We start from the raw sequence: 22,562 nt of genomic DNA, 5'->3' as shown, positions 1-22,562 counted from the left end.
GAATTTTAATTAACGAAACACAATTTACAACGAAAAGAAAACCTTTGTTCTAATACCAATTTTATTTTTATTAGGATACAACTATAATTATCTCTTTTAACACATCTGTCACCCGAATATAATGAGACATATATTATACAAATACTGCGAGTCTATTTTAATTCATAAGTTTTGCTTATTTCTGTCCTAGTTTTTTAAACATTTTTAAAATGTTTTGTTATATTCTGCTTGTCAACGAAAGAAACATTCTAAATATTACGTTAATATTTATTGCTACACGACAATAATGATTTTATTGCTGTTTTTTATTTCGTTGAAAATACCGAAGACTACATATAAAATACACAGTTTGCTTCTACAGGAAAATATCATCTGGAAAAAATTATATATAAGTAAAATCATTTAAATTTAAATATATTTAATTATAATTAGTTTAAAATTTTATACTATTATAAATATATTTAGTTTATATCAGAATTATATGATATTTTCGTAGACGTTCGTTCACAGAACCATAGGATTGAGCATTCTCTTCAGTAATTCTTAGATCCAAAGAACTTAAATTTTTCTCTTAAATAATAATGTCTACAGAACATTGTATTTCTGAAAAATGTTCATAGATGCATAGAATTTAGCCATTCACACGTCCATAGAATATTGATGTTTATCAAATTTTTAGCATATTTGCTATAGCCTAAATTCAAGTATTTTTAGTCTTTATAAAATTTAAAATATTATTATTATTTATTTTCTCATCTTTAACAGTTTTTTAATTATAAGAGTGAAATTAAAATAAGTAATTGTAAATAGTTCAATTGTTTTTATACCATAAATGTAATTAAATTTTAAGATATTTATATTATATTTTATATAAATTAAAATAAATTTAAAAAATCAACAATAACATTTTAAGAATTTAATAGTTACAAGTTTATTATATTTTTAAAGATTATATTGCAATTAAGATTTCTTTTCTACTGTCTATATTAGAAGAGATAGAGCGACAGTCCACAGTACTTTACAAAAATAAACTATGGCTCTTTGAGTTTCCCTTATTTTTGTAAATAAATCAATGAAGAAAAAATTAAATAAGTACTCTGAGAATTGAAAAGCGCATATATATATATATATATAATATGTAAGAGTTTATTCTTCATCCACAATCCTAGTGACTACATTCACAGTGATATAGAGGTGAATGTAAGTTTCACGTGTTAATTCGGGCTCCCACTAAAATCGGTTCTAATTAGACTATCGTTCATGCGTTTAAATGAGTAAGATATTAGAAATAGAAATATATATATATATTAAGATAAACATTCAAATAGGCCTATGGTCTTGTATGATTTTATTTATAATAAAATAAAAAGGATAGCGATGATTGAATATTACCACTTTGCTTCATCTAGTTCCTAACTAGATGACTAATTCTTCGAAAGATAAATATGTCTTAAAAATACACTCATTTTTAATAAATTTGATTGAAATTGATGCATACAACACTCATCTTGAAATGCTAAAAGGAATAATTTTTTAAAGAAGTCTTAAAAATCATAAACTTCAGCACGAAAATTTGAAACTTTCCAACTTTTATATGATTAAGTAAAATTAATTAACCAGTATAGAATTAACAGATAAATAATATTAATCGTTAAATAAACATTAACAGAAGAGTATGATAATTTTAATTTATTACAAATATATGTTTACATACATTATTATGTTTAAGTATTAATTTTTGTTTAATATAATAATATAATTAACGAACAACGCATATCCTATATATCAGATGTTTCTCCACTTTTAAATATATTTTAATCACTAAAAGTTTGAATTAAATGGAATATATTTCACATTTAAAATATATCAATATATATAGGCTAATTTTTGCTATTTGATTAAACCAGAATTCATTCTCTATAAATTTAATCTGGATTCAAGATAAAGTTTTATTTTTTTTTTTTTTTTTTATATTTACAATTCCTGATAAAATAACCGAACAATAGGTAGATATATCAATGTCAATTAAATGTCAAAAATTTCACTACTATAGATTGAGCGATCGCAATTTTTAATGAAGAATATAATATGCCAATTATCATATTTAACTGAACAAAATATAAATAATGAAAATGTTGATCTAGCATTCTAGGCAAATACCAAGACATTAGCTGATTAGTAAAAGGAAATCTCTACAAACATGCTTTATCTAATATTTCTAGTTTTAAACTTTAATAACAGATATATACCGTAGGTTATTATTATTGTTGTCTTAAATCTTCTGCATCTTAGACAGGAATTAAACAATTTTGAGCTCCTTCTCTCATTTATTATATCGTTTTTAGATATTATTTAAAGTAAATTTCTATTTATTTGAATGTATTTAAAATTAAATGAGAAGAATAAAATATTAGAATTATGAATCCTTTATGATTTTGCAACTGATCTAAATATTTCGAGAATAAAAAAACAAAACTGACTACTAAAAAGAAAATCTTAACTAAATCAAGTTTTTATTATAAAATATATTAAATAAAGGGTTTATTTATTATGTTTATTATTATTTGAGATCGTTTGATACGCTCATTACATCAAATTTCAATCAGTGTCTTATCTCGGTGTCGAAGCGTTTAAATCTAGTTGTTCGATAATGATCTTGAGTCACATCCGTGCATTGTGACAATATAATTCGGATTTATGGCAATCAGTTTTTTTGTAATGTTTGTTTAATATCAAAAATTCAAAGATTTTTAAGAGATTTTACGATTAAAAAACATCACATCTACAATTTACAACGATTATTTTCAATAACAGCCTGAAGCTCTGTCTGAAAATCCGTATCACGTATAAAGATATTTGAAGATAAAAATTTCAAAGCAACAACTTATATTTTTTCTTTTATGTCTATGTCTTATTCTTTCTTCTTATTTTTTTTCTTACTTAAATACGTTTTTTCTTTATAAATGCTTAAATAATATAATGAATGAATTTCTTTATTTTAATTATATTTTATCCTTTATTTTTGGTGTATATTTATATATTGTTGTATATATTAAAAAATATTTTACGTTTTATTTGTCTATTTTCGTGACAATATTAAGACTATTTTATAGCATTAATAAAAACGATAAATATGAATCAACGTGTATCGATATCCTAAAGGAAGAATGAAAAGTGATGAATAGAATTGAAATTTTACCAATTTAGAACAGAAAGGTTTTAAAAGCGAGATTAAATTTCTTTATTTATAAAACTTGGAACTGTAATATAAAAGAATCTCCAACAATGCAAAGTATGGAGAAAAGAAATCTAACATTTTAACAAAGGAATTATATTTTAAAAACAATTTTTAACGTAAATAAATATGCTTTATTTATATTTAAATACGTTATGTATAAACATAATATATTATTATTATTTATATGTTTAGCTGTATATAGTTGTATAAATATGAAGTTAAATTACTGTGTATTTATTTCAAACTAACAAATGATCTTATGGATGCGTGTCGCCCTCTCTTATCGAAATTGGAAAGTATTCACATTATCGCTAATAAACTCACCTCTATATACTATATTGAAATGCTTTATAAATACTCCTACACTTCGTTTTAAAATTCGAAACTTTTGTATTAATTTCTGACTATCCTCAAAAGTATTTTTCTATAATCACCACTTGTATCTTCAGCAATAGCTTCAGTTAAATCTTTCTCGAATGTCTTTCTAAAGACTCTCTTGATATCTTCTAAATCAATCTTTATAGAAAATAAACAAATTAACAAACAACCCTGAGAAGTATTATAAGTTTTCATTAATGGAATTACCTCGGATCTCGATACTAATATACGAATTAATGTTCGATCATTGGTTCCCGGACCACTCATACATTCGTTCAACTGATGAGCGAAATAATCCCACGTGTCCGTTATGCTGTAAACTGTAAAATAGAATTTTGTAATAAAAAAGATTAAATTTATTCACAGGCTAATTTATTTAATCAATTTACACAATAAATTTTCATATCAAACTAATAAAAGCTTATACATATTTTTTCGAAGCTTAATTTTAATTAGTTTTTATCCTTAATTCTAAAAAAATACAGCGTAGAACTATATAGCAGTGCTTTATGCTAAACAGCATAAAATATTTTAAACTTTATAAATAAAACAACATTAATTTTTAATTTAAAATTATGTGAAGTATATTGTAAAAAAATTACATTCTTTGTACAACTCGTATATATTTTATTTATTTTAATACCGAATTTTAACATAAAGAAAACCAGATTGTATGGGTAAAATATGTATAAATTAATTAATCAAAAATTCAGTAAAACAAAGTTAAGTATGAGTTTCCAAATAATTTTTATAAAATATATATTGAAGCGGAGTGTTAGCGAAGCCTCTTCTATGAGACTTACAGAATTGTGTTCGTTCTCAAAATTCGTTCGGTAGATTTTGATTAAACTTTGCCATTTTCCATTAATTGCGACGAGGAATACAAAACTGCAATAAAAAATGAGGGTCTACGACTTCGTTTTCGAGATATAAGGTCGTTTCACGAGCGCGCGCGACAAAGCGATATCGCACGAATCTTGCGACTTTGTCCTGCGATGTTTTACGTCTTGTACGGGCTTACAGAATCGAGTTCGTTCTCAAAATTTAATGGATCGATTTTGATAAAACTCTGCCATTTTCCATTAATTGAAGCGAGGAATCCAGAAATGTAATGTTGGTACATTTAAATGTAAAAAATCCAGCAACGAATCGCTTAACTTTCCCCGCAACATTTAAAATTTTGGTGGCACTATCTATAAGTATTACGATATTTCATTTAAAAAACTGTTTACATTTTTAATTATTATAAAATGGCAAAAACGCTTAATTTTGAGGCTAGGGATGAGTTTTATATATATAAAAAAAATTGTATATGCTAATAACGAGTAAAATCGTCATTAAGTCCGACCCTACTCGAGATATGACACACGACCACCCTTTATCTCTGCATCTCGTCGACCTTAAACCATCAAAATTTAATAGCATGCATTTTTCTAGTACACAAACCTTCTAGCAAAATTTCAGAAATTAAACTCTAAAGAGAATCGTGCCACAGACAAACACACGCACACATTAACATCATACAGAAAAACCCAAATGTTTTTGCATTTTTCGACGTTTCACGGTTCCCTAAGTCCAAAAATATAAAGATCTTGGAGGATCATTTTTTTTAACCGATTGCCATACTTCTCCCTCTGTTAGCCAGGAAAGTAAACATCGGAGTCCATGATTTCGTTTTCGATATACAAAGGTATTACAGTGACAACGTCCATGCTCTCTCATGCGACGAGCGCACCTAACGGAATTTAGGCCTATGGGTCAAAAATAAAAACCGTATTACGTGCGCCTAACGGAAAATAGGTGCGAAAAACGAACAAAACACAAGAACAAAGTAATCTCTATCGATTGCTTTGTTCTTGAATCGTCTCTCCGTACTTGACCAGACAAGGATCGTGTCTCCTGTGGCCTGCAGGTACGAGGATAACCTTTTATGTGGCGGAAAATGCAGAGTTCTCCAGTCCGCATCCATCAGATACTGTACAAGAAACGCCTCTTCTGTTAGGGACAGAAGAGGCGATTCTTGTACAGTATGCGGACTGGACGCTTCAATTCTATCGCGATACGACAAAGTCGCGCGATATCCTACTTAATAATATACATCTAACATTTAAAATAATCCGAATGGACGAATGGAGAAAATTAATATATTCTAAATATAAGTTTCAGCAAATGGATAATTCTAAGTCTTTATCGATATCGTTTTAATATGATTCGTTTTAATAAAAAATAAAATTAAGCAGTTAAAATTTGTATTACCTCGTATATAAAATATTATATAATACAGTTATTGGTTACAACAATAATAATTAGCAATAATAATTATAAGCAAAAAATAAAATTTAAAATGTATATAGTTTATAAATAAAATTGATATTTTATATTTTTATTTAGCATTTCATTTAAATTAAAATTTTATGTATGTACAAGGTGGCACAAAAGCTACTTAGGTTTAATTCATTTTTAGACTGAACGATGTTAGATATACAGATCTTATTGAAATATCATTCAAATCAGTATTTAACGTTATTTATATGTCAATGGGTTTAATTTGTTTGCCTTCAACTTAAGTTTCGATTTTCCTCGCTCATATCCCAAAGTTTGGCATTACTTTTTGAAGAATCTTTCATAATTGCGAAGATTTCAATTCAATAAATGACGTGAGCTCTTCTAAAGTTATCCAGTTTGTTTTATGCACTGTCCTTCAGATATCAATGTGAAAAGAAGTATCGAGGACTCATATCTAGAGAATTTATTTAAATGGTCTTCGCATTATGGCAAGCAACATTCAATTCTCTTTCGTGGTGCTTACTTTAATCCAAATACCGTTGAAGTAGAGAGCAAATATATTGAGCACATTGTAATTAATTGTTTTAAATGTTTATTTAAATAAATTTTTGAGTAAGATTTGTATATCTTGTCGTTTAGTCGCAACATGGCATTAAACTTGAGTACTTTTCAGTCATCCTGTGTTTTTATTCTTAATATTTCATTAATGTGCAGTATCAATCTTTTTTATCATTTTATTAATGCTTCCATTTAATTGTATAAAAGTAATAACTTGATAATTGTATAAAAGTAATAACTTAATATAAAGATCATTTCTCTTTATATTCATTCACTTTAAAGTTTTTTCAACTTTAATCATAATATATACTTTATTTTTATTATTTTAATATAGTAAATTCTTATAATTTAATTATTTGCTTTAGTTTATCCATTATATAATTTATTCTGTACACATTTTTACAGATCAAATTTTACATCACAAATTACAGTAGTCATTTTTTAAATATTAATGTTTTCGTTTGCTACATTAAACAACGCTCTAAATTCTACAGCACGTACCTGTACAGAAAACAGAAACAATAATAGTGATTAAAGCATATATATACTAATCACGAATATTAAATATTTATTGTTGACGTGTTAGATACTAATAACATGATATTTTACTGAATGAACTATTTAGTTTAATTATAGTTTTTTTTTTTTTTTTTTTTTTTTTAAAGCACGAAAGTATAATTTCTATATCGATTAGTGGATTAGTGGGAATTATAATCAAAGCTACTAACAAATTTACAATGTTAATTTAAATTTATAATAACATTTAGATGCATAACATTTTATAGTTTTTTAAATTGAAATTAAAGAACTTCGTTTTGTAGTTCCCTCTTATACAGTAGATATTCCTCACTTTAATTTAACTTTTGTTTTTTAATTTCTCAAAAATAATTAGGGATTAGATTAAAATGATTACATTGAAATCTTTTAATATACGCAATAATTTTAATAGAATATATTATATTCTATGATGAAAACTATAGAATAAATGGTTAATGTTACCTATGGTTCCAAAATGGCGACACTGATTCCAGCAAATAGAAGAAAGGAAACAGTGGGGACGCACATTGTAACCTAACCTGACCTATTCTAATAATTTTTTTGGTAATAATTATGGTAATTTATTAGAATAGGTTAGGTTAGGTTACAATGTGCGTCCCCACTGTTTCCTTTTTTCTATTTGCTGGAATCAGAGACGAGCCGCCATTTTGGAACCGTAGATAACATTAACTGAATAAATTATACAATGTTCATTCTCAATAATGGATAACTTTAATGATTGACGTCAAGCTTATGTTTTTGAATTTGATAGTTTGAAAATTGCTAAAGTAAAGTTATGATAAAGCTAATCGATTAAAATTATATATTAGCCATAAGTATAATCTCTAGAAAATCATACTAATCAATTTATCCATATAATAATGTACGCAAATAATATTATAATTCTGTTGCTGTTTTTTACTTATCTAGAGATGATGAGGAATTCAATTAACTGTCATAAACGGTTTAAATCCAACTAATAATTGTAAAAATAATTATAAAATCTCTTACGGTCTTACAAATAACTATACAATTTATAAACTTATAAAAATATACTGTAATGATACTTGATTGGAAGTGAAATTAACACTGGAAGTTACCTGATTGATAAATCATTTTATAAATTCTCATCCAGATTTTCCAATTTTCTATAATTTCTTATTGCTTTTGTGAGCAAATACATTAATTGTTTATTAAATAATTATATATGATCATTTTATATTTTTATGGATCAGATACAATAAATTCGGTATTTTAGACATATTCTGTGAAACGATAAGGACAATTATTCAAAATTAATTCTAAGTTTATAATTTAAATAACTTTTTTAAAAATCCGTCTCAGACAGTTGGTCGATATAAGCGTATATTTTAGATGTGAAAACAAAAGACTAGTCAAATAATATTATAACATTACTCGATTAGTTTTAACTTACCATATTCAGTTACTGTACCTGTATTAGAATCACATAAAAGATATGACGTTTTATTAAAGAAGTTTATAAAACTTAAATATTTTCGTGTCCACCGATAATCGGATGGTTAATTAAAAGTTTACATTTAATATCAGGATTTCATTCATATAAATATATGAAATATTTTAAAAACTTGTGCTGTAATCACAGATTTTTCAATAAATAAAACTACTGTAATAACGAATTAAAAAATATATATATTTCTTAATTTCATACCTTTTTTTCTATAAGTACACGTTTTTATGTGGTTCTAATTTCTGATAGACTTTTTTTTTTTTTTTTTTTTTTTTTGTCAATTTCTTCAAAATTTGATAATTTCGAAAGGACATAAGATTTACTATTTTTATATTTCCTAAATTTGGAGTTAAATACTCTAAATGCACACGTTTATGAATTGTTGAAAGCGATGTTTTTTAAATGACATGTTACCATTAATATATATATATATTTATTTTCTAAGCATATAAAAAGAATTTATGTAGACCATTCTGAAGATATAATTTAATCAATACATTTAAAAGAAAAGCTAAATTTTCCTTACCTATAGCCAGAAATACTCTTCGAACGTCTCCTTCAAATTCGTTTTCGATAGCAGCCGATAAACAGTGACCGGAAATTCTTTCGTAAGCTTCGAATGTGAGACGAAGTTGAGGATAACTTCGAGAACAAAGAATGGGAAGAAACACTTCGGTATCTGTGCCCCAAGATTTTCCTACACCGGCCTGAAATTATGATAAAATTTAATAAATTACTATTCGATTTCCGTATACTTGAGGATATGGATTACCTTCTTGCGTTGTCATAAATATATGAGTAACTACTTTCCGTATATTGATTAATACAGTATATATAGAAGATCAATAAGAGTGATTAATATACATACATCAAAAAGTTTCTGAGCTTCTTTCTCGGCTAAATCGTCATCGACCTTATCCGCTTCTTCTCTATTGGCATTGGCCAAAGCCTTGATGATTTTCTTGAAATCACCACTTAGATCATGGCACAAAAATTTTATCAGATCTTCTTCATACACTACATGTAAATTGAATGTTATTAATATTACAAGTAGTAACAAAGTACTGTATAATTTTAAAATATTTTTATTATTAACAACGTATCGTATTACTTGCGTAAGGTTCGAATTCGAGCAAGATCTTTGTGATTTCATCATAAACAATTTAGATCTAGGCGTCATTTATCATCTATCATCCATGTTGGCTGATCTTATTGCCGATCATATACAGTACATAATTTACCATCGCATTAATGAAATTAATCAATTTTATATTTGACAGAACCTTTCGAATAATTTTATGAAAGTAGTGATGTATAGAAGGATGATATAGATAACTATACCTTTACTTTTAAGTTAAACACACTTTGAAAGCTAACAAACCGATAAAATCATGCTGATTGTCATGATAACGATACACAAGTGTATTTAGTGGCTACTTCTTTATTTATGTAATATATTTTTATATTAATTTAAATAAAAAGTTTAAATAATTATAACGAAGACTTTGGCTCAAAATAATATACATTTTCATATAAGTTTTTTATAGTTAAAAAAATTAAATTCGTAAAAATTTACATAATTCAAATAGCAATTTCTAAATAAATGCTTTCTTTTTTTTCATATCAGAAATTATAAGCATAAAATTAATATTTAAAGGATAGAAAAGTTGACGAATCAGTTCTATACTCAGAACAGAAAGAAGAGAAGGTCATTAATCATCTAATAATGTAACGTCGTTTTATTATATTATTATACTGCAGCAGAAATAACATTGATATTAAAAATTTTCACAAAACTATAATTCTACTTTTAAAAAAATATTGGTCTTGTCTATAATATAAAATAACGAAAGTGCAGAGTTAATTTTTGCATTCTGACATTGAGATTTTATTATTATCTAAAACGACAGCAATGCATCCCCCTTCATTGAAATGCTTTATAATTACCGGGCGTTACGATGATTGATTTTTATATTAACTTTAAATGACTAAAGCCATATCGATTCTAAAACTTAAATATTTAAACAAAATAAACATTGCATTTCATAAAAATAATTCAACACGACAACACAACAATGTTTTATTTATATGTAACGCAACTTGATATACTTATAATAAATTGAGTTAAATATGAATTTGTTGTATTGCTCTGTTGAATCATTTCCTAAAAATATACTTTTTATACAGTTTTTAATATTTAAATTTTAAAATCGACATGATTTTATTCATCTAACGTTAATGTAAAAATCTGTCTTTGTAACGCATAATAATTACAATACGGGATATCTTTCTTTTAATGTTGAATATGCATCATAAAAAAATAAATTATAAATGTTTCATTTAATATTTTATTCATAAATCTTTGATACTTTATAATTGTCAAATTTATTATACAGTATTTTAAAATTAATTTATGGAATTATTGATACAGAAATATAAAAAGATTAGTAAATTACTGTTATTATTTAACTGAACATATCAACCATATTGCTATGCTAAACGGTGGTGGATTAAGACATTCCGGTGTCCCTAAGCACAGAAGATTGAGGACCTCTCTATATAATTTTACGACATCATAAACTAATAACGTCTAATTGTAGTTACAGAAATATTTATATCTATAAATTATGGTATACAATTGAAACAGAAAAATTAGTTTATTATAATTTTTTTAATTCAAGTCCTCCAGGTCCAGGGCCCCTAGACGTGTTCAGCTCCATGGAGAGACAGCACTACCTTACTCTGGCACTACCTTGGTAAAACATCCGAGCCCTTCAGCCTCTCTTTTAACCTCATTTTGTGGTAAAATGAGGTTAAGGGAGACCCAATCTAATCCAACCCTCCAATCTTTTTATTTAGAGATATTTCCATGCTTCCTTCTCCACACAGTGATATGTCTTTGCAAACAAAGAAATTTACTTAAAAATGAGCTCTCGAGGGTCTGGACCATGGCCATCTAGATACTTACCAGGCCATCATAACCTGGCGTAACAATAGGTCTTGTGATGTAGAGGGGTGAGTGCTTTAAACCGTCATTTTAACACTTTCCAAACGCGAATGAATTGAAGTTTTATTTTTGTAAGTTTTATAATTTAATAACTAATATATAATTTTATATTTTGTATATTAATTACTTTTAGGTATAATTATGTTGACGTTTCTATATACAGAAGAGTGAAAAAAATCAAACATAACAGCTGATTTCCGTTTTATTGCTATTATATAATTTCATTTTCCATTATCAATTTATTAAACACTTACTGTATATAAGCTAAATATTATTTTTTTTTAGTCATATTTTATTAAGAACAGCATTTCATTGAGCCTTATATATTGCAATAATTTGTATTTTAATTAAAACTAACAGTTAGGCAAATATACCTATATATATGTAAAGGAATTTTCAATATATATGCAACATTATTTCTGTTTTTTCTAAAGGTTTTTGAATTTTAAATTAATTGCATAGCTATAACAGAATATGAAGAAGAGTTTTTGAATATAAAAAATCAAAGAAATACATTAAAACATTTATATATTGAAAAATGTGAATTTTATTTTAACTACGATACTATTTTTCAGTGTTAGAAAGACACGTTAGCTAAATGTATAACTGTTTTATGAAAACAATGGAAGTGTTACATAATAATGAAATTGTTAAGAGAAAGCGACGTGCAAGACGCAGATGCAGTTTTTTCGTTTTTGCGGGAAACTGAACATATTTTTAGACCATCTAACAATTCTCTAATTAGTCTAGAAACAGGGGAACCCAATTCTTGCATTCTGTGAAAACGGGTAAGGTTAACTATAACGTAATAATCTTAATCTTTGCTACCGTTACTTTTGCCCGAGCAACGCCGGGCCTACCTGCTAGTATTATAATAATTGTAAAATTAAAAATGATGTATAACAAACGAAATGTGTGGGGGAAAAAAGAAAACCTCCTACTTTTAATAATACTGGGAATAAAAGTATGAAAAATATTAAATGATATAAACTAAACGCACTTAACTTACAAAAAATTAGAATCTTTTTTAATTTTAAAATTGTAAAGTTGTTAAAGCATAATTTGTAAAGTTCACGTACCTTTGTCATAATAAAGTTTATTGTTTGAAATTTAAAAATAAAGTCTTGAGTTATGATTTATGATAATGTTAATATAAAAACTCGCAAATTAAAAAAAATTAATTTCCGGTTTATTAAAAATTAATTAATGTTATTTAAGATATATTTTATGATAATTTTGACAAAAAATGAACTTTTATTCTCAAAATATCGAGTTTTTACACTAGTTAAATAAAATAGTTATTTGCAATATGCACTCTTCCTGTGACGTTCACGCCTGGTAGGTACCGTGTCTGGACCCTGTTGATATAACAATGTCTTCCCCCTCAAGTCAGGGCTGTGCCTCAGGTGCCTAGTGGGTAATTCGGCACTGATGCTAAAGCATTATATTAATTTTGAAGTTTTCGCTTTAATATCGTAGAAACAAAACCATTCGAATTATAATTGACAACGTTGGTATTTTACGAAAATTAATTAAAAGGTGTACGTATTTATTGTTTCTTTTTGATTCTTTCAAGTAGTTCTGCGAGATTTTTATTTTCCCGGCTATTATATATAAGAGGGAAAGTACTGCTATCAAAAAATAACCCCTTGAAAATTTTTACACTTTTGGACTCAGAGGACCTTGAAACGTCGGAAATGTAGAAAAATTTGAGGTTATTTTTCCTATATCTTTGGATGTTGGTGTGTGTTTGGGGGGGGGCACGATTTCGTTCACCGACCTTAAAGATTAATAAATAACTCCTGTACCCTTTGTCAGAAATTTCTGAAATTTTGCAGGGAGGTTTGTGGGGGATTGATGCGATTAACTTTTAGTGGTTAAAGGTCAAGGAGGTATGGAGAAGGGTCATGTGTCATATCTCGAGTGAGGTCGGCCTAAACAAAGATTTTACTCGTTATTAGCATTTACATTTTTTTTTTTTTTTCTTTTTGTAAAACATCTCTATCATCAAAATTAAGCGTTTTGTCATTTTATAATAATATTTTATTTTAAAACTTCTATATTATTAATCATAACAGCGCCACACGCAATTTTAAGTGTTTTGCCGGGAAAGTTACGCAACTGTTGCTGTACTTTATAGAAATTTTTAATTGCGTGATAATTTCTACAATGCGTCTACTCTGGCCATTTTATCTTTAACAGTCAACTGAACGTATACTTAAAATTTTTAAAAAGTAAGTGATTGAATCTATTAACTATAGTTACTAACCTTAACATTCTCCTAACAACCACACCCAGTTTGATTTAAATGTGAAGCATCATCTGTCCCTCTTCCAGTGTCATACATCATTGCTGATCCAACTAACTGTATATTATCATTGCTACTGACCTTCTGGACAGTTATTTTCTGTCCTGAACACTTGAGTTTTGTGCTCCAAATTGTTGTTATGTACCATTAAAGTATAAGTAAAATATGTAACCGATTTGTGAATTAAAAAATTTACAATGATTTTCTCATTAATTAGACCATAATTGTTTTTAATATCGAAACATATACATATTTTATCTGATAAAATTATTTTAATATTGAATAGTAGTTGCCTAGCACGAGTAAGAAATAATAATAACAAATAAAAATAATAATATTAATATTGATATTATTATACTACTCACCTTCGCGAAAAATTTTTCGAATTTCTTTTATTTCCTGAAATTTAAATAATGATCCATATTGAAAATACGGTATTTGAAAAATAAAAAGAAAAAAATCAGTACTATGTAAAAATGTTATAGAAATACTAACCCAGCATTCGTGAGTACACAAAATTTCAATAATACAGTTTTCGTCTGTACCAGCCCCCTATAAAAATAAGTTAAATATTAATGATAATTATATCTCATTTATTAAAAGAGTTAAAATTATAACAGTTATCTCATTTATTAAATGAGAACTGATTTTTAATATAGATAACATTGTTATACACTAAATCAGTGGTCGCCAACCTTTCTGACTTCACGGACCACTAAGCTCACAATTTTGAATCCCGCAGACCACTCGTGACTTTTTTAAACGCTAGAATAATGATCATAAAAGTTTCATTTTACTTTATTAATTAATATGAAATTCATTTGTTTGTTTATAACAAATTAGTGTGAAGTTTGTTGCTGCTTGTTTGAAATAAGTTCATGGATTCTTGGCTCTTTTCCACGAAGGACAATCGCACTCACATTATTTATTGATTTATTGACATTATTATTTATTGATAACAGTCATTTTGTGTTTGGTTTATAATTCGAATAATAAACCCCCAATGAATAAGAAAATTCACCAAGCATTTTGAATTTCTTTCGTAATACTTTGCGTAACTTTGATTTGATCATTATCCAAAATTTCTCCACGGAGCCACCAAAATTTTCTCGCGAACCATCAGTGGTCCACGGACCACCGGTTGGTGACCGCTGCACAAAATGATCAGTAAGAGGAGCAATTTAGCCACAGAAAAATCCTTTTCTGTTCAACAATAAGCCTAAAGTGTGTTTTTACAGAATAAATTACACTTAATACACAATATATTTTAAATAAAAACTTTTCCATAACGTATTAAAATGAGAAGCAATTTTAATGTTACATTTTCTTTTAAGCAGGAAGGATGATACATTGTTTATGCATATAAAATGCACAACAATACATTATTTACTTATTAATTATTAGTTTTTCTATATAAAATTTTGATTGAGAATACTCTGCAGAGGTAGGTTTTACATTTTACTCTTAATTATTAGTTTTCTAATTAATAGATCAAGATTATTTATAGATCTGCTGATGTCTGGATTTTAATAATAGAAGTACTTAGGCAGTATTTTTTAACATTGAATTTGCCCATGACACTAGCAGACTAAATTATAAATAAAAATAATTTAATTAGATTTTTTCTTATATCATTTTATATTTAGGAAATTTTTAATGAAATTATCATCATTTATTAATTTAAATATCACAAATTAGAAACACTACGAAGATGATAATTTTTGATGAATGTTACAATTTCTGACTTCAATTTGTCAATTATTGGATCTTTTCAATCAGGAAGTTTTCTTGTTGCCTGTCTTCACAGTTTAAATAGTAATAATATCGTTAACTAATGCTTTATAACAATTTAACAAAACTAAGATTTAATGCATTAATTTTGCCTAATATTTTGTTTAACAACATTTTTGGAAATTTGTCTCACAAAATAAAAACATTTTCCATTTTTACAATTAAAATACACAACTGTGCTATTGCATAGTTATTTTTTTACTTTTTATTTTTACCTTTTTATCGACATACAGAATATTTTAATCTAAAGACGAGATGGGCAATGAATATCACTTTTCTCGAATTCAAATATTTTAGAAGCCCCTTGTTATATCGCTCTTGTCAGGAGACAAAAAAAAAAAAAGCAACCCGATATAACCGAGTACTTAAAAATTCTGGGCTTTTGCTAAACATATTATACATCTCTATTATACTCTCTATCCTCTGTTCTTTCATCAATAAGTATTTCTGATATAAAATAAGCTTATTTTTTCAATATTGAATTTTATTCGTGGTTATATCGTATTAAATGACGTTTAAGTAAACATCAATACCATCAACGCCCGTTTAACATTATTGTTTCTTTAACAATGACATTTAAAGATAAATACTGTCAATATAAAAACAAAATATCAGTTGCGATTTTATTTCATAGTGCTATATTTTATAATAAATCGCTTATTAAAAATTCGTGTAATTTATATTTTTCAATGAAAATTATAAATACAGTTATTGAATGTTTTAAAAATAAATATTGAACATATAATAGAACATCAAAACTTATAAAATTTCAGAATGAAAATTCTCTAAAAAGCAAAATAAAGTTACTACTGTATAAAAATTTTAGAATTTTTTGTTCAGAAATAAAGTAATCTTTTCCTTACAAATTACGCGGCGAATTCGAAATTTCACAGAAACTTGTAAATGAGGAGACGTGCTGTCTCCTCATTTACAAGTTTCCAAAAAACCAAAAAAATAAATAACTTTTAATATGAAAAGGAAACATAAATGATAATTGACCTGTCCGCCTGTTTTACTTTTATTTAGATCTTGAATTTATTGTTTCACTTTCAGTGATAGTTTCAAGGACAATGGTAGGAATAAAAACGGCATTTAGTTGCAAAAAAAAAAAAACAATGGCAATTAATATTTTAAAATTTGGGGGGAAGTGCGATATATCCGAATCCGCGATATAACGAGGCGAATACCCCAAACACAGTGAACTTAATTACTCCATACAAGCTTAACATATTTAGTTAATTTATTTAATATTTATTACTCAACTTGTTTTATTTATTTCAATATATTAATAAAAGTAAAACAGTTTAATAAATTTTCAGAAATAAATAAACTTTTAGTATTGACTTTAAGTTTGAAAGTAGCTTTTTCGGATACTAATTATTCAAATAGTTTTCGTTTTTGAGTTAATCCCACCTCTTTCGGGTACTTCTGTATCTGCAACTGTGTAGTATGTATGGGTATTGAAGGTTTTCGTAATACAGTCAAACCTGTTTTTATGCGCTCTTTTTATGTGCGATTTTTATTTGTGCGATTTTTTTAATGCGAATTTTTAATTTGTGCGGTATAGTTGGCGACTAGTCTCGTGCGATTCGTCATGTCTTACGTTGACTTATTATAGCTAAATAAACTTATTATAGCATAAATGCACTTATTATAGTAATATTATTGCATGAATATGCGAAAAATGAAATAATTTACTTTTAAAGTCAACAAAACACCACCTGGACAAAAATATGTAAAACAGACGATAGACCAGACGATGCAGTCAAGTGCTGACATCTGTTGTCAATAAATTCTATTTCGTACGGTTTTGAGTTATTTTCTATGTGAGACTTTTTTTATGCGGTCCCTGTTGACCGCATAAAAAAATATTTTTAATTGTGTTGCGAAAACTATTATTTACAGCCATTCGTGAAGTTTCGTGAGATTTTTTTTATGCGTTTTTTTTAATGCGGTCCCTATCCCCCGCATAAAAACAGGTTTGACTGTAATCAAATTTATTTCTTATTAATGTATTATTTGAGATGTATTTTTAGCATTCGAGTATTCGCCCACCTCTACGCGTACTAAAGAGCAATGCAATGCGAGCGCCAGAATAAAAGTGATGCACACGAGCGTCAAATTAAGGCAACACTGAACGTCAACAAGTTAAACAAATAACCTATTTTAATTATTAAGGTCGAATTAGACAACTGAGAAACCAGTCATTGCTGTTCAATGTCTCCTTAACAGGGCAATAAGCGCCAATAATAAGTCCAACCAACATCTCTATAGAATGTCAATTTCAAAAGAAAATATCGGTAGAATGAGTTTTTGACTCTGTTTTCCTCATAGTTCCTAATTCATTTCACCGTTCACTTTTGTATTCGCTTCCTAGTAATTTTTATTACACGTTTTCCTAATCATTGAACAAGAAACTAATTACAGTAAATAACCTATGTAGTGTAACCAAAAAGTTTTTCATAGTCATTATGAAATTAAATACATAAATTAATGTACCATAGTAAGTTATCATTATCGATGATAAGCAAACAACGACGAACGATAAAATGAAAATATAACTTACAGTGCGGGCGATTGAATGCTTTCATTGTAAATATTAACCAAGATAAATTACGTTTTATATCTATTAGTTTATTGTGATGAAGAGAAGATAAATCTTTTAAAATATAAACACAAAAAAATATTAAATCAGTTAAACTTTAAAATTCTAAGCCGTTAAACTTAGCTCTACTATTATTTCAGTCTACAGATCTTGAAGCCTAAAGATTTTGAGCAAACGTTTGATTAATCTATCAATTTTGAAAATAATATGTTAAATACCTTGACGGCCCTATAAAGACATTCTGCCAAATATTCATATTTCGGAATTAATAAAGCTGTGCAAACATCTTCAAAATGACCACCAAGCTCGGCTCTTAGATCTTCGATTAGATCCTAAATGTAATAAAAATTGCACCTTTTAAGATAAGTCTCGATAAATCTATAACACGAATATTCTACAGATAATTTTAACAATAGAATTATATAACTTACTTGATTGATTACATTTATGATCATTTATTTGTAATCTTTACAAGAAAAGAAATTATTATTAACTTACTCGACCATACATAGATTGGTATTTCGCCTTAATTTCTTGTCGTTGATCGTTACTATGATTAGTTAAAATGTCGATAACTATCCTTTCATCTGTACCTGAAGAAACCATCAACATAAAGTATTATTCTATAGAAAAATATATTTTAAGTCAATGGTATTCAAACATTTTAGCAGTGCGACCCAAAGGTAATTTTTCGCGACCCCATTTGGGGTCGCGACCCATAGATTAAATAGCACTGCTTTAAGTTATTGAAATTTTTTATTCATTATATTTGCAATAACATAGATTATAAATTTTGAAAAATAATAGCCATATATAGAGAAAGCTTATATCAGTCATGAGCAACCCACGAACTTCATGCGGTCCTTGAAGTCCAAAATTGTGCCCCTAGAGCTTTATCGACGTAATTTTATTTTTCTGTTTTCTACTTAGTGTCGTAGTGCAACCCTAATTAAGCCGATATTCGTGACGAAGAACATTCAAACTAAACATGACCAGTGAAATGATGAGAATACACTATAATAGGCCTATATTACTAGTTAGCATTTATTATTTTTGTAGCCAGTGTACTGGAGTACAGTGTACTTAGCAAATATATTGGTACTCAGCAGGCTTAAAAGTCTAACTCCGTAAGAAAAAAAAAAAATGCATGCAACCTGCATCCAGAAAGGGTTGCTCATCATTAATTTAGATTGTATATTTCTCAATGTTAAACTTTGTCTGTTTTTAATGAAAATAATAGTTAATTTTTAAAATCTGTTTATCTGTCTGTTCTTATCTAACCTCACAAAATATCAAATTTCTTGTTTATTGGTATAAATAAAGCATTTGATATATGATATTTTTTGCCAAGAGCGAAGCTACTTATTTCTTTCATTATCAAGTTACAATGTCACAATTACTAAAATTCCAAATTAGATTCTTATTTCAGAACTTACCAATTCCTTTCATGGCCCTCCGTAATTTAGCTGCTGCTCTTTCTGCATTGAAATTGTCCGATGGTTGAATGGTACCCTAATGAATATAATAACATCAAGTAATATTAAATAGTTAAACATACATTAAAATACTCTCAGATTTTCTGAGAATATTCATCAACAACATCAGAAAGTTTCTACATATATAAATAATAATTTCGTATAAAAAGTAAGAGAAATCTTTATCCATAACACAATTTTATACTGAATTACGGAGAATACAGAATGAGAACCAAAATCAAAAGTTTTATTGATTTCCATTTCAGATATTGAATAGATCTAAAATTTGTTAATAAATATTAATAACTATAACGAATTGTTTAAAAATTTTCTCCAGTTATAAAAACGCAAAAACACGAGCTTCAATAGCTTATATTTGAAAAAAATTAGAATAGGTAGTTGTATATTTAATATAAAATTTATAACAGAATTAAATTTCTCAAAAGCTAAACTTTAAAAAGCATTAGAAACAGCTCTTTAAAAATTTACATTCGTAGCTTTAAATAGTATATAACTTATTTAAATGATTTCCAGAAGAATCGATGACGATAATATCTGAAAAGGTGGAGTGCTGGCTTATTAAGCAAAAATAACTTAACAAGATATTTCACTCCAATAAATGAACTTAGTTAAGCATCAGCTCTTAATTAATTATGTTTAAAATTATCATCATTGTTTTAACCTTGTATTAATGAGGAAAAACGTTTTTTTCCCTCTTTTTCGTAATGACAATTGATAACAATTCCTAAAATAGTCTAGAAATTTTAGCCTTATTTCTGAAAAGACTTTTAAGTGTAACTGATTAATATCTCAATAAAACTTTGTCGATACATTTGCTATAAGTGAGTAGGTTATTAAACCGAGCGTGTCGTTTCTGATCGTTAAATGGGCTCGACGACCTCTTACACCGAATGACTATATACTTAATGCTTAAAATGTCCTCTTGTTTGGTAGAATTCCACTTCTTTGAAGCCTACATGAGAGAATATCCAATGGTTAATTATCTTATGACCAAAATAAACACTTGCTCAAGTTGTCAATCTTAAGGGGCCTTAAATAAAAGTAGTCATATATACAGAGGATTAAGAAATCTTCGAAATTGGTTGGCTTTAGACTTTCTGATGAATTAATCCGCCATGGGAAAATTGATCATGATAATGAAGATGCAATACACGTGAACATGAACACATTCATACACATAGCAATGTATTCGCAATCATTAATTATTCACTAAACTGAAATTATAATTTAAATAATAAAACGCGAAATATATCAATTTTAATTTATAATACATAAAATAATATTAAGATTTTCTAAGTAAAATTGTAGAGAAATATATTATTTTTGTCTTTATTAATAAAGTACTAACGCGACAATGAAACACGAAAACAAATGAATTATTTCATCTTCCTTATATTTGTTTAAAGGGGGAAAATGAAAACAGTGCATCTTACCCTTCCGTAGATGGATGACATATCTGGCTATTGTCAGTATACCTCTTCGTTACCTTTTCAGATGCCCTTGGCCGGCACGTGTCGGTTGTCATAGCAATGGTTTATATAACACTGTACCGAACTTGCGCTACCTGGTGATACTGCTCATAACTAATGTCGAAAGGGTAATTTCCAACAGATAAATGTAATTGAACTATCTTACTCATATACCGCTACAATTAATACTCATTTCAAATTCAGTCTTTTAAATAATTGTAATTGTTGTGAGAGTGAAATAATTCTTCTTTCTTTCTTTTATTAAATACTAATCGGTTTAAAAATTCTCTAAACGCTTTAAAATTGCTGTAAAGCAATTATTTTCCTACATTCTATGCACATGTTTGTTTAAATCCTACATAAAAGTTTAAAAATGTTGTTGGCTCACGCTAACCTGATTGAATATGAACTACAGTAAATATTTATTACAGTCAAATAGTGGGACAATTTACATAAAATATATATTATATAGATTTATGTAACCATCTGATTGAGATATTCTATTTAAAGAGATACTTTAGTATATCGATAAAGTATTAACTTCGAATTGACAGGGGATAGAATCTATTTATCTGGAAAAAAAACTTTCTTTTTTGATGTTGTTTCCGGTTGTTTATTCTGGCGCTGAAGAGTAAAAAATGATGGAAATAAAAAAAACTAGAAATGTTTACGGCATTTATTTTATATTAACTGCTTTAAAAACTATCTTCAATATAATTTGGAGATTCTCCAATTTAATGAGTATGTTAATGAGTGTATTTTTCATTCTAACAAAATAATATTTGTGTGGGAATTTAGTTTATTTTGGTAATTTAATGTCTATAAATCCAGTTTATATGTAATACATTTATATTCATTTGCATTATTAATATACTGATCATACATATGCGATAATAAAAATAAATGCTTGTCAATATTATAGTATATAAAATTTTTATTTTGGATTGAAAATTATCGATTAACGATTTTAAAAGTTTGGAATAATCATTATATTAGATTTTTAAATTTTCTTATTTAAAAATAAAATATTTTTTCATACACAAAAGTTACTGAGATTAAATTTTTTACTTTGATTAAGTCTATAGAGAATAACAAATTCAAAGAATTTAACTATATTTTTTTAAATCTAAAATATTTCAATTAAATAAAATGTCAAATTTATATCAATATTTTTATATTTTTCACTAATATATGAAATTGGTAGACATATGAAAATAAAAATATTGTGTGAAATTTGGGTTTTATTGAATTCATTCAAAATAACTTTTTATCATTTTTAAGTACTGTGTTTCTTAAAGTTTTTACCATTATTAGTTAATTCACTAATCAACTAATAATAATAATAATAAAAAATGATGAAATTATTCAAGAATAATTCAACAATATACTTTAGCTAATAG

The 22,562-nt window shown here is 26.9% G+C and overlaps 1 protein-coding gene across 1 annotated transcript; it reads right to left on the bottom strand.

Annotated features, from left to right (window-relative positions):
* Nucleotides 1–128: 128 nt before the first annotated feature.
* LOC136976900 (annexin-B12-like) lies at nt 129–21,192 on the bottom strand. The gene is made up of 11 exons (XM_067272271.1): nt 21,127–21,192; nt 19,634–19,709; nt 18,696–18,790; nt 18,416–18,529; nt 14,297–14,353; nt 14,167–14,200; nt 9,355–9,503; nt 9,013–9,193; nt 3,824–3,936; nt 3,563–3,754; nt 129–372 (listed from the first exon to the last, which is right to left on the bottom strand). The coding sequence occupies exons 1-10, from the start codon at nt 21,145–21,147 to the stop codon at nt 3,632–3,634; spliced, it is 963 nt and encodes a 320-aa protein (XP_067128372.1). The 5' UTR covers nt 21,148–21,192; the 3' UTR covers nt 129–372; nt 3,563–3,631.
* Nucleotides 21,193–22,562: the final 1,370 nt, after the last annotated feature.

Source organism: Centruroides vittatus, unplaced genomic scaffold (assembly GCF_030686945.1).
Source record: "Centruroides vittatus isolate TY-2023 unplaced genomic scaffold, ASM3068694v2 contig_426, whole genome shotgun sequence".
In the NCBI taxonomy this organism is placed as follows: Eukaryota; Metazoa; Arthropoda; class Arachnida; order Scorpiones; family Buthidae; genus Centruroides; species Centruroides vittatus.
This window is presented reverse-complemented; position numbering and strand designations above follow the sequence as displayed.